The sequence below is a fragment of the Rhipicephalus microplus genome, chromosome 5 (assembly GCF_043290135.1).
Source record: "Rhipicephalus microplus isolate Deutch F79 chromosome 5, USDA_Rmic, whole genome shotgun sequence".
Taxonomy (NCBI): domain Eukaryota; kingdom Metazoa; phylum Arthropoda; class Arachnida; order Ixodida; family Ixodidae; genus Rhipicephalus; species Rhipicephalus microplus.
This window is the reverse complement of record NC_134704.1, coordinates 21,154,976-21,168,426: the sequence shown is the minus strand read 5'-3', so window position 1 is coordinate 21,168,426 and position 13,451 is coordinate 21,154,976. Positions and strand designations below refer to the sequence as shown.

Sequence of the window (13,451 nt, the reverse complement as noted above, 5' to 3'; positions counted from 1 at the left end):
AATTCTGGATAATGAGAACTAACAGACAACGATGCCTAGGAAAGTATAGATGTTGACAGAAGTAATTGTAATGTGAATGCAAAGAAATGTGGGCGAAAAAATAACTTGCCACCCTTCAGGATCCGAACCTGCGACGTTGGAATAATGCATTCGATGCTCTACCGCTGAGCTACAATGGGGGTCATCCACCCATCCACTATGTGTGCATTTAATCATGGGAGCGTCAGTCAGCACCTCTTGTTGGCACCACGTAGCATGTAACAAATATTTCTATATACAATTATTTCTATATATCCCCTATACTTTCCTTGGCATCAGTTTCTAATTAAAATTGTGTATAACAAAAAAAAAACGAGCGAATAAATTTAATCTTCTTTCCTTCATTTTCAGCGAGGGTCTTGTTCTGACAGTCGATGCCTTGAGGTGATATCCGAGGGATTATTGGTGGGCTTCCAGGTCATAAGATCACGTGCTACGTGATGCCAACAGGCAAAAACGAGTTTCACACTCTCCATGAAAGTGAGGTGGCATTGACCCTATATAGTAGGGGGTGCGGGGTGAATGTAGCTCAAAAATAGGGATGAGGGTAGCTCAAAATAGAGCATCTGACACTTTCGAAGGTCGCAGGCTCAAATCCTGCTAGTGGCAAGTCATCTTTTCATCCACTTTTGTTTCTTCACATATACATTACAATTACTTCTAACATCCCGCTGTATTCCTTGGCATCATTGTGTGTTAGCTCTCATTAATATTGTCGAACAGGGAAAACGAGCCACTAAAGTCACTTATTTACTTCAAAATATTGGATAGGATTTGTGGTACTCGCTTTGCAGAGCTAAATTGCTTTCCCGAAAACTAAGAGCTTTATGCAGTGTCCCCACAATGTCGTAGCCTTTGTAATACATAACCAAAGTTCGACTGGATTTCGGGGGCAGAAACGTTTCAGTCAGGCTTCGCACCTTGCAGGTATGTCCTTGGACATGAGGCCATGCTCCGGATGGCCCGGTCAGATGTGCTCATATCGGGCATGCGAGGCCTGGGAGTGGAGATTGCCAAGAACATCATCTTGAGTGGCGTCAAGTCGGTCACCATCCATGACCAGGGTGTGTGCACCACCGCCGACCTCTCCTCACAGGTCTGTTGCGTTCTCTTTCAACGCAGTTGCTTTTGTCTAAGAACCGCCTGTTCAGGCACAGTTGTTAGCATGAACTTGCGTAATTTTCTTTTAATTTATATTATGCCAACTGTAGTATTGTCCCGGCCCAATTTGTGCACTACGTAGTCTCGCTTGAACGAGGTGCGTGTAGCCCCTTGCCATTCGTACACGTCTCCAGCTTTACTATGAAAGTACCCAGTCGTGCTATTTTCAGACACTTTAGAAGTGCAATTGAAAGATAAAGTCGGTATGATTTTAATTTTGTTGTGCCTCTTAGGAATTTTTGCTACCGCTACCAGTTTTCGTTGACCCAGTCTCCTGGGAAAATTGGGAGTTACTGGATTCATGTGTGTGATAGTGTAACAAGTGGGTCAATTCTGGAGGACTGTACACCAATTCGTTGGTGGTAACTGATAGCTGTTGAAAAATCTTGAAGTGCACATCTATTGCATTTTCGCCACTTCCTACTTGTAGGGCAAAAAAGATGGACAATAATAAACTTGAAAAGTTGACGTTCGCAAAGCTGGCTATGATGGGATGAAACATTGGGTCTATTGGGCACTGTTGCCGAGAAGTAAGCATGACACTTGTGGATAGCAAAAAAGCACAATGTTTCAGGGAATGAACAGGTCGGCCCACGTCTTTGCTGATATCAAAAGAAAATGAGATAGACCTGGGCAACGAATATTACGAAAAGGATCCGTCAAGCACTTTTAATCAGGGGTCTCTTGGAATGACTGAATGGATACCAGGAAATGGAAAGTGCTGCCTAAAACTACAAAGGGTTAGGTGAAGCAACGAAATGAAAATTCAGAGATGTAATGAAATGTCTGTGCAGTACAGTACAGCTGGTACATCATTGGCAGAGGTCCTTCATCTGGGGTGGACATGGTAACATTTGGCACTGTTGGCCACTAGTTTTGCTGCAACAAATATTCAGAAATTATAAAGCCGCATCGCACTGTTAGTTGCAAGTTTCAACGAGCTCAATGCAGACCTTGTGATCCCTTCTAATATTGCCACAATACCCGATAATGCCCATTTAGGGAGTTCATACTTCGTTTTCGGTCACCACGCAGTTTGCATGCTCACAATGATGCTTTGCATTTTCAGTTCTACCTGAATGAGAGTTGCCTTGGTAAAAACCGTGCCGAGGCATGCCTCCAAGCCCTCACAGAGCTGAACACGTACGTCACAGTTGCAGCCCACACGCAGCCCCTCACCGAGGACTTTCTAAAACGGTTCAGCGTGAGTGTGCCTTTCCTGCTTGGCGCCAAAGGAAAATATTGTGTGCATGATCATGTTTGGGCGTAAGCTAGCCCACTAGACTAAATTGCTTTTCTTTTTCTGCATTACGCATTCTTTAATATAATGAAAGTTCGCAGGTTGTTAGCATGCACCTACACTCACTAAACAGAAATGGATGTCATGTAAAGCATGGTAAAAAGTGGTCCTAGTGTTGAAGTTTTGAATACCGTAATTACTCGAATCTAACGCGCACCTTTTTTCCGGTTAAGCGAGTTCATAAATCGCATGCGCATTAGAATCGAGTACGAACAAAAAAATTACGGTCAATCTATTGCCATCGGCAAATCCAAAATGGCCGCCCCCTACGTGCGTCGGCATAGCGCGTCGGCCATTTCTGCCTATGTGTTTTTCATGTGCGGCACTTCGTACGTGTGCTGAGGAGTTCGTCATCTAGTAGTGCATTTGAATCGACGGCGTGGATGGGCCGACTCCCCAAACTCGAGTGCACCACGATGCCGCTTTTAAAAGAAAAGTCATCGCGTGTGCAGAAACGGACGGAAATCGGGCCGCATCGCGCTCATTCGGAGTTCCCGAAACGTGCGTGCGGGACCGGCGGAAACAAAAGCAGAAGATTGTAGACAGCAAAACTTTACGCAAAGGCTTCTGTGGACCACACCAGGGTCGGTATCCGCAAATTAAGGAGCTGCTCGGCGAGTATGTGCTTGAGCAGCGAGTCGCACAGCGGCCCGTGACGACAGAACTGCTCCAAGTACGGGCTATCCAATTAGTCTTAGAAAAAGGTCTAATGCGGAGCCAGTTTTAAAGCGAGCAGGTGCTGGTTAACTAACTTTATGAAGAGGAAAGGCTTTTTCCTCCGAAGGGGAACATGCATATGCGAAAAGTTTTGCGCAAGAGTACGATGAAAAGCTTCACAGTTTTCAGAGGTTCGTCCTAAACTTGCGGCGCAACAACGGCTACCTGCTTGGGCAAATCGGGAATGCCGATCAGACGCCTCTTTACTTCGACATGCCTGGCACCACAACCGTCGAGAAGAAGGGGGCGAAGCAAGTTTGCGCGCTGACATCGGTCCACGGTAAAACTACAGTGACGGCAATGGTCTGTTACACATCAGATGGGCACAAGCTTCGCCCGTACCTCATATTTAAATGGAAGACGCTCCCGAAAGGAGTCGTTTTTTCGAGTGGTGTGATCGTGCGGGCCAGCGAGAGAAATGGGTGCGCGTTGCAATTGATGTCTTACTTTTTTTTTTTTTTTTTTTTCGCGGTGGAAATCTGGTGCGCGTTACAATCGAGGGCGCGGTAGAATCGAGTAAATACGGTAGTTGCTTCAATTTCTTGAAGAGATGCTGAACAAAATTTTTGTCACAAAGATTTTGACAAATTGAAAGATTGGTTGTTCGAATTGATATACACTGCCTTCATTTTAGGGGGAAAAAAACCAGAGGGATATATTAAGTTTTTCACAAACCGCAGCATCTGGTGGCCATGCCATGAACTAGCGGGGACGTTACACTCACTGGAAGTGGGCAGCCTTGGACTCTATTATGCCACTGACACCCTCAAAGGGGACCTTTTGGGGACCCCCTACTTCCCTTATGTTAACCTTCCCACGATAAATCTGCATGTGCAACATCACCCTATACGAACAGTCCCTACCATTCGCGTATTGGGCTTCCGCATTCAGCAGAACGGCGGCAATTCGGAAACAATATAACTACTACACCATCATGTCTATCAGACTACTAGGCTCATCTCCCGCATCGCCAATAAACAGCACGGCATGAAAGAGGCCAATTTCATACGACTGGTGACCGACTTCTCCACAAGCAGAATCCATTACGTTGCTCCATTTATGAAACTACTCACCGACAAGAAAAAACTAAACATACTGATCAGGCGCTGCTACAAGTGCGCGCTGCATCTCCCCATGTCTACGCCCAATGCGAAACTCAATGACCTAGGACTACACAATACTATAGACGAATTCATTGAGGCACAACGTATATTGCACTATAAACGATTAGGCCAAACTCCTACAGGACGTCATCTCATGTGCGCACTCGGCATACCTTACGTCTCCCAGTTTGGCCAGAAACTCCCAATTCCTTCAGACATTCGCGACACTTTCGTGATTCCCCCCATACCACGCAATATGCACTCTGAATATAACATGGCCGCCGCCTGAGGAAGGGGGTTACAGAGGGGCCAGTCTCCCGGCCCCCCGCCACCTTTGACCCCAGCAGGGACACTTGAGTAAAGTTTCTTCTCTCTCTCTCTCTCCCTTATGTCACCACACTGCAGCCAAGAAAACAAGTGATGATGACGTCGTAGCCTCCATTTTTCTTTTGCGCGTTTGTTCCCGCAGCATATACCGTATTTACTCGCATAATAGGCGCACTTTTTTTTCAGAAAATCCGGCTCGAAGTTAGGGGTGCGCCAATTACACGGGGTAAAATTTTCGAAAATTTTTTCAACTCTGTTCTCGCGCTTTAAATCTGCACACTTGTCATGTAAAAGGCGACTTTATCGTTTACCAATTAATTCAGCATAAAACAAACATACCTACGTACCTTTCAATGAACAAGCGAGAGCCGTCAACTGCACACACACACGTAAAATTTATTTACACAAGAGTCGTAGCTGTTCCTCATTTTCCCCATTCGGAGTCTGAGTCGGAGATCACACATTCATCCTCGCCGAGCGGGGATTCGTTTTCGGTGTCCGAATCATCCGCACCCCACAACATGTCATCCTCACTCGCATCCAGTGCGTTCGAGATACCAGTCTTCTTGAAGCTTTTCCTGACGACTTCGTCGGAGATCGCCTGCCACGCTTCCACGATCCAAGCGCACAGCATTTCCACAGGCGGCCTCTTAATCTTACCACCTGGAGTCAGCTGATGTTGTCCTCCAGCCATCCAGGTGGTGTACAGCCTTCGAACATTGTCCTTGAAAGGTTTATTCAAGGACACGTCCAAAGGCTGCAGTATCGATGTGAGGCCGCCCGGAATAACTGCCAGATCTGTGCGCAGCTCCTTTAGCTCATCTCGTACGCGGTCTACTAGGTGCCCACGAAAACTGTCCAGGACAAGCATGGACGGCAACAACAGACCACCCGGCCGCCGACCCCAGACTGTTTTCACCCAATCAACCATGAGTTCCGCGCTCATCCAGCCTTTTTCCTGGACTCTGACGTAGATGCCTTGAGGGAATTTTGCCTTTGGGAGCGTCTTACGTTTAAAAATAACGTAAGGCGGTAGCTTACGCCCATCCGCTGTCATCGCCAGCATTGGTGCATCGTTGTTTATCAGCGCCAGACGTTCTGACGATGACGCTCCGTGCACCTTTCCCCTCCACTGTCGTGTTCCACGGCATATCAAAGCAAAGGGAGGTTTGATGAGCATTGCTGATCTGGGACAAAATGAAGTCTTTCTGCTGTCGGAGCTTTATAACAAAACTGTGGAAGTCCACCACTTTGTCCTCATATGCTGCGGGCAAGCGCTGGCACAAGGTGGTCCGCCTTCGCAGTGCGAGGCCATGGCGCGGCATGAAACGAGTTGTCCATCCGGAGCTGGTTTTGAACTCTTTTGCTTCGATGCCCTGCGCTCGGGCTATTCTGCGCGCCTCAGTCTGCACAATATCCAACGACACAGCACAGCCGTCTTGTCGTAGCTCCCGTATATGCCGGACCAGTTGCTCTTCGACGTTCGGATACCTGCCGGTCTTGGCACCGCCGAAAGCCCGTCGTGTCTTCTTCGTCGCCTTAAGTTTTTCTTCTTGGTCCCTCCAGTACCGAATACTGGTTTCTCCAACGCCGAAATGCCTGCTTGCAGCCCGGTTGCCGTGCTCCAGCGCGTACTGCACTGCCTTCAGTTTAAACCCAGCCGTGTAGCTCGCGTACTTCCCCATGGTAGAACCAAAGTTCAATACACGACCACAACATACGCACACCGCTTGTAAAATGGCGTTTCTTTTTCTCTGATGGTGGTGATGGCGATCGAGCCCACGGCGTTGTACACGTGACCTCCAAAAAGCGCGGTGATTTGGGGGGTATCAGTAATTGATGGAACAGCCGTTTTTTTTTTTTTTTTTCGCTCATGGACGTTTTTTTTTTTTTTTTTCAAGTTTTATTTTGACAAACACGTTAGTTACCGTAATTACTCGAATCTAACGCGCACCTTTTTTCCGGTTAAGCGAGTTTATAAATTGCATGCGCGTTAGAATCGAGTACGAACAAAAAAATTACGGTCAATCTATTGCCATCGGCAAATTCAAAATGGCCGCCCCCTACGTGCGTCGGCATGGCGCGTCGGCCATTTCTGCCTATGCGTTTCCCATGTGCGGCACTTCGTACGTGTGCTGAGGAGTTCGTCATCTAGTAGTGCATTAGCATCGACGGCGTGGAAGGGCCGACTCCAAAAACTCGATAGCACCACGATGCCGCTTTTAAAAGAAAAGTTATGGCGTGTGCACAAACGGACGGAAATTGGGCCGCATCCCGGTCGTTCGGAGTTTTCGAAACGTGCATGCGGGACCGGCGGAAACAAAAGCAGAAGATTCTCGACAGCAAAGCTTCACGCAAAGGCTTCAGTGGACCACAGCAGGGTCGGTTTCCGCAAACTAAAGAGCTGCTCGGCAAGTATGTGCTTGAGCAGCGAGCGGCACAGCGGCCCGTGACGACAGAACTGCTCCAAGTGCGGGCTATGCAATTAGTCTTGGAAAAAGGTCTAATGCAGAGCCAGTTTAAAGCGAGCAGGTGCTGGCTAACTAACTTTATTTAGAGGAAAGGCTTTTCCCTCCGAAGGGGAACATGCATATGCGAAAAGTTTCGCGGAGGAGTACGATGAAAAGCTTCACAGTTTTCAGAGGTTCGACCTAAACTTGCAGCGCAACAACGGCTACCTGCTTGGGCAAATCGGGAATGCCCATCAGACGCCTCTTTACTTCGACATGCCTGGCACCACAACCGTCGAGAAGAAGGGCGCGAAGCAAGTTCACGTGCTGACATCGGTCCACGGTAAAACTACCGTGACGGAAAGCTCTGTTACACGTCAGATGGGCACAAGCTTCGCCCGTACCTCATATTTAAATAGAATACGCTCCCGAAAGGAGTAGTTTTTTCGAGTGGTGTGATCGTGCGGGCCGGTGAGGAAAATGGGTGCGCGTTGCAATTGATGTCTTACGGTTTTTTTTTGTTTTTTTTTCGCGGTGGAAATCGGGTGCGCGTTACAATCGAGGGCGCGGTAGAATCAAGTAAATACGGTGGGTCGTTGCACTTCAAATTTTTTTTTTATTTGCTCGTCGATTTGCCTTTTTTTCTTCAGGGTACGGGGTCCGCGTTCCAACTGTACCGCTGGGGGGTGGAATCGTTTCTGATCACGGCCAAGTTCGGGGTGCGCCTATTATGCGCGGAATTAAAAAAAATCGCATTTTCCGCGACCAAACTAGGAGTGCGCCTATTATGCAAATGCGCCGATTATGCGAGCAAATACGGTACTTCTCGGCGGCTGGTCGCAAGTGCGTGACCGTGGCGCACGCTTTGAAAGTGTTGTTTGACGACACTGTAGTCTCGTCTCCAAGTAATTCTTGATACGGACCATGTGGAAATGTGTCGGTTTTGTGTGCTGACGTGGTAAAGAGCTGCACATGCTAGGCGGCAATAGTTGTACCCAGCAGCTTCTTGTTTTTAGACCTCTTTCAAGTTGAAACTAAAACTGGTCGATAATGAGGGGCCTATAATTATCTGTCACATGCTGCAGCAAACGATGTGTCGTGTTGACCAACAGGCCTCCGAAACACATTGCATCAGCAGAAAAACGCGAGGCCAAAGTTTGTGTTGGAACCCCTTTCACTGAGCTGAAAGCTGTTAGATGGCATCTTGCTTCATATTCATTTAACGATGCATGTAAAGACTCTCACAAAGCAAAAGAAATGCGTGGTGTCTTTTGACAGGTGGTGGTGTTGACGGACACTCCGCTGGCGGAGCAGCTGTCTATCTCGTATTTCACGCGCGCTCACAACATTGCCCTCATCGTAGCCGACACCAGAGGTCTCTTTGGGTAAATCAATTATTCATTTATATTTTTTCTCTGCAAAAGAAATTTGCACGAGTTTGAACTGAAATATGACAATTTTGCCTGTTCTTGTTTCCATGCCACTGCCTTGCAGGCAGATCTTCTGCGACTTCGGCGAGACGTTCCGTGTGGTTGACACCAATGGAGAACAGCCTGTCTCAGTCATGGTTGCTTCCATCAGCAAGGTGTGTTTAGTGCTTGGTCTTTAAAAGTAGTACACTGCAAACTTTATATATATCAACGAATGATTGGTTATAAAGAAGCAGCCAATAGCTTTGACATAGTGTTACAAATAATAGTTTATAACAAATTTTTGTATATAACGAATATTTTTGTGGCAGATGTAACTGTTATAATGAGGTTTGAATGAAATGCTTGATGTATGTTCTCTGAAGGCCTTCATTTCGTAGTGTGTGGCACACGAAGACAACTGGTCGACTACCACGGAAGCTGTTAGTAGTGGTAGTAGTTTAATAAATAGTAACTGGCAATACACCAAGAGTGTAGTGTTATCTGCTTAGAGGAAGACTGTTCGGAATCTTCTTGAAATTAAATAAACCTTCGTGTTATCAATCTGGCTTGTGGCATCTGCCGCAGTAGTGAACAACCCACTTCAGTAGAGGTGCATTTCCTTGTACAGTGGACTTGTGCTGTGGAAAGAGTGGGAAAGAAAATGACATACCATCGCATTTTGCAAGCAGATATCAGGGTTCCTTTGGTATCTGCGCTAGCCCGTGCTTTGGAACATTAGTGTTGAGCGGCCTCATGAACCTAACCAGTCTTGAAGACTTGACTTTTCTTTCACCGAATAAGCAAAACAGAAAAGTGACTTCAGTGGACAGCTTGTGATGTGTTAGCCAAGCCCACAATCTCTACAGTATGTGTGGTCTCTGCTCGGTGAAACAATAGAGGCAATCTCTGTATATTCTATGTAAAACATTTTTGAGGTGCAGTTTCTGAAATGCCATATTTTCAAATTAGCTTAACCGTACTTCTATATAGTACCATATATACTTGCACACCAATTGCTTTTCTTCCTTCGTGCAAAGCTAAAGCAGACTTCAATGGTATCATTATAAGAGGTAAAATCTATCTTTCTTGACGAAATTGGGGCGGAGTCATTGGGAAAGTAAGTACAGGAGATTATGTTCAACCATTGCTTTTGCTAAGCGTCGTTCGCGATACAGTCGCCGACCGTTTATTCGGACTCGACGGGAACCGCCAAAAAGTTCGAATAATCGGGAGTCCGAAAAAACGGATTCACTCGAAAAGATCTTTTATAGGCCCTATCGCCCGAAAAAACTGTGTAGTCTGCACACACACGCGCTTCCGAGACTGTTTGCTAGGAAATAGAAAATTCCCAAGCCACTTCAGACTGAGGTCGGCCACCTTCTACCTGGCGAATTATCTCCGCTTTTTTCGTCATCGTGAGTGTCTTGTAGCTCCCACGTTGGCCGCGTCTCTTCACTCCCGACGGCGCAGCAACGGGTGGCGTCGGATCCATTTCAGCACGCCACGGAACACGCATGAGAGCAAGAACACAGAACAAGAAGCTGACTGACGCTGCTCTGCTGTCACATGCCAAGCGCCACAGCGAACAGACTCTGTAGGTGGCTTGTATTGGCTGCTTCACCGGCTAAAATAAAAATAAAAAAATGCGTCACCTCACATAGCCTTCGAGATCAACAATGGCAATTTCCGCTTGCATTTTGCCTCTGGCCCGACATCCATCCATAGCTAGTGCAGCATATCAGTGCTGGCAACCTAGCAAACGTATTAACGTCGCTGTCAGCGGGTAATGGCGTACGGCGGCGCATCCGGTCAGTCATAGGGAGTCCAAATAATCGAATGGCGCACAGTGGCTGTCCGAATTTTCATTCGCGAGTTCACATTAGGATCAATGGGGAAGAGCGGTGGTGCCATGAAGATCTCTGAATAAACTGTCAGCAACTGTACCTGCAAGGAGCACGTGAAGTGTGAACATGTCTTTACTTCTTGAAACAACTCTTCACATTACATTCACGCTGTGAAATAAATTATTGAAACGGTTCACTACGGCGTTTGTGCCCTAGGACAAGGACGCAGTAGTGACTTGCCTGGATGAAACCCGGCACGGACTTGAAGATGGGGACTACGTGACTTTCACAGAAGTTGGTGGCATGACAGAGATCAACAACTGCCCACCCATGAAAGTCAAGGTGCTCGGTGAGTTCAGTTTTTGTGTTATCTACAAAGCTTCCTTCGGGGCTAATGGTTGTACTTGTGCTGTTTGCTTGACAATGTACCGTTTTTTGTTCATGTATGCTTTCCTCTATCTCGCAAGGTCCTTACACATTTAGCGTGGGCGACACGACACAATTTGGAGACTACCTCAGAGGTGGAATCGCAACACAAGTCAAGATGCCTAAGGACATCAAGTTTGTGAGTGGTGTCATTTGTCTTGCCAGCACAGGTGTATTGAATTTCTATCGTATTCTGATGTTTGCGAGAGCCCTGCATTGCAGCTTCGGCAAGCTCTAATTTTTGGTAAAGTGTGCACTAAATGTACTGTGGTTGTACGTTCATAAAAGCTTTCTCTTAGTGTGGCTTAAGGGGGACGTGGGTTCTAAAATTTTTTTTTAATTTTTTGCTCAATCCTAACCAAACTTCACTACCTAAGCTAGTTTTTCATGCTGATTTCAAATCTCTAATTCGTTTCTTAATATTTCAAGTGGTTTAGAAAATACGGTCTGAATCTTAATTAATTGCGTACTGCTTACGGGTCTTCTTGGCAATTTATTCTTGCTAAACCCGAAAAGTGAATGCATAGTCCCAATGCTGGCGACTTGCTGTAGGGGGTGATGCTATTTTTATCCATTTGAAAACATTTTATAAGCAAGAAAACGGACGAACACTTATGGTCACTATATTACAATAAATTTCTCTGACTGAAATCTTCAATGGTTACTTTTGAAGTGATGCTAGAGAAATAGAAATAGCATCACCCCCCTAGATCATGTCAAGACGAATAAAATGATACCAACTTTGTCGCATTCACTCAAGTTAAACATAGGAAAAACCCCCGTAAGGCCGATTGCAATGTGCAAAAACATCGAATTGAGAAAAACGTGTTTGAAGTTTCTAGCAACTTTAACTTTTGCTAAAGTGAAGCTACAGCGATATTAATGACATCATTCTGTAGCTCTGTATTATAGGATTAATGTCTATGCTAAATTTCACTGTACCCACCCAGAATACTGCTCACAGCTTGTTCTAGAACTATAAAATAGTCATTGACTCTTCATGAGAATTATTTTTTACTTTGTGGTCGTTCCAGTGCCTTGCAAGTGAAAAGAACACAAAAAAGTCATGTAATAATGTTGTCCTTGGATAGACAATAGATTTACACAATGTTTAGGTCTAAAACCAAGAATATTTATTTTTCCGAAAATTCTCACTATTTGCCATCATGACTGTTTACAGCAGACAAGGGCTGTAAGCAGAGTCCCCTGCTGGCTTGTGACGCTTTGAAAGTCTTTCCTTTATTGAAATGCTGTCGAGATGCTCTCTTCGCGATTTTTGCAGCCTGCCCTTGTCCTTCTCAAGGCTGCGACGCACCAAGTTATTGCCAGCGCTGTAGCCCAGTTTCTCGGCAATTTCCACGTTGCTCTTGGTTGTGCCTTGGTTATGCCTTGGTTGACGCGGCTGATGGCTTCGGCAACTGCCCTTTCAATGCTCCGCAAGGATGCATGCTGAGTTTTGGGGGCCTGCTGCCAAATCATAGCGTGCACGCTCTCACTTGGGTTCTGGGTGATCTCATAGCTGCACCTTTCCAAGAGGGCATTGTCGCTCAGCCGCCGAAACACAGGCTCCAATGCCTCAGTTACGGAATCAGGCAGGCTGTCTTTGTGTGGTGGCGGCTTCTCATTTTTCGCAAGAGCTCTCTGAAATTTGAACCAGGATTCAAAGCCTTCAAGCCTTCAGCCTTCAGGACGTTAAAGAACCCCAGGTGGTCTAAATTTCCGGAGCCCTCCACTACGGCGTCTCTCATAATCATATGGTGGTTTTGGGACGTAAAACCCCACATATCTATCTATCTATCAAAGCCTTCAGGCTTTAAATCCTGGTCGTTCCTGTGGCTTCTCATTGAGAGCCACAGGAACTTCGTTCCTGTGGCTTCTCAATGCGTAGCCATAGTATGAGGTGATCTTCTTTATCTTTTGTTGCGTAAGTCTGCCCTTTCCACCAAGTGAGCCACCTTGAGCTCTTTTTTTTTTCTCTACAAGGGTACGTAAAGCAGCTCCCATACGCTTGTGTACATGATTTGTGCAGTCCTTTATGAAGCCGTACACCTCTTTTTCTGTGAGTGCATGGAATGTCCTGCTGTCGCCGTCCGACAGCATTGTCGTATAACGAAGCTTGTGCTTTTCAAGTGACCGCTCAAACAAGCGTAGTGCTGCCTCCACTTCCATCTGGCCAGCATTACAATCAACATTCTTCTGGCACAGAGGGGCATGCTGAATGAGCCAGGCAGAATGTCCTGCTTCTCCTTCCTTGGGTTCTGTTGTGCAAGCCAGGCAAAAGTTTGATAGCACGATATGGTCTATCACGAGGCCACTACGCATCTCAACAATGCAGCCAACACATATATGCGAGCTATGTCCACGCGTAAGCCAGGTGCCATCATAAATGACGTCGACGTTTCCGGGCGCGTTGCCGAACTCCGCATAGAGCTCCTTGACGCGAGCAACACTCGCCGCTTCGCATTTGGCAGCAGTTGCACAGCGGGCTTCTTTCATTATATTCATGTGGCTTTGGCAACTCTTGTGGTGAAGCCCTCAATGCGAAATATTCACCCCGGTGAAAAAGTCCGACAGAGCCGTTGCCCCCTTGCCAATACTGTTGATGGCCTTCATGGCACGCATATTAACTTCAAACGGCCTTATTTTGGCGTCGGTCTTGTTGGCTATACGTG

General features: G+C 46.5%; 1 protein-coding gene across 3 annotated transcripts in view; it reads left to right on the top strand.

Moving 5' to 3' along the window:
* Positions 1–13,451, top strand: part of LOC119174905 (ubiquitin-like modifier-activating enzyme 1) — an 80,320-nt gene that overhangs the window by 5,758 nt on the left and 61,111 nt on the right. For all 3 annotated transcript variants that reach the window (XM_075894951.1, XM_037426032.2, XM_075894952.1), the window contains exons 3-8: positions 967–1,135; positions 2,270–2,404; positions 8,376–8,482; positions 8,592–8,682; positions 10,570–10,702; positions 10,821–10,918. In XM_075894951.1, the coding sequence (XP_075751066.1) occupies positions 967–1,135; positions 2,270–2,404; positions 8,376–8,482; positions 8,592–8,682; positions 10,570–10,702; positions 10,821–10,918 (733 nt within the window). The remainder of the gene's footprint in view (positions 1–966; positions 1,136–2,269; positions 2,405–8,375; positions 8,483–8,591; positions 8,683–10,569; positions 10,703–10,820; positions 10,919–13,451) is intronic.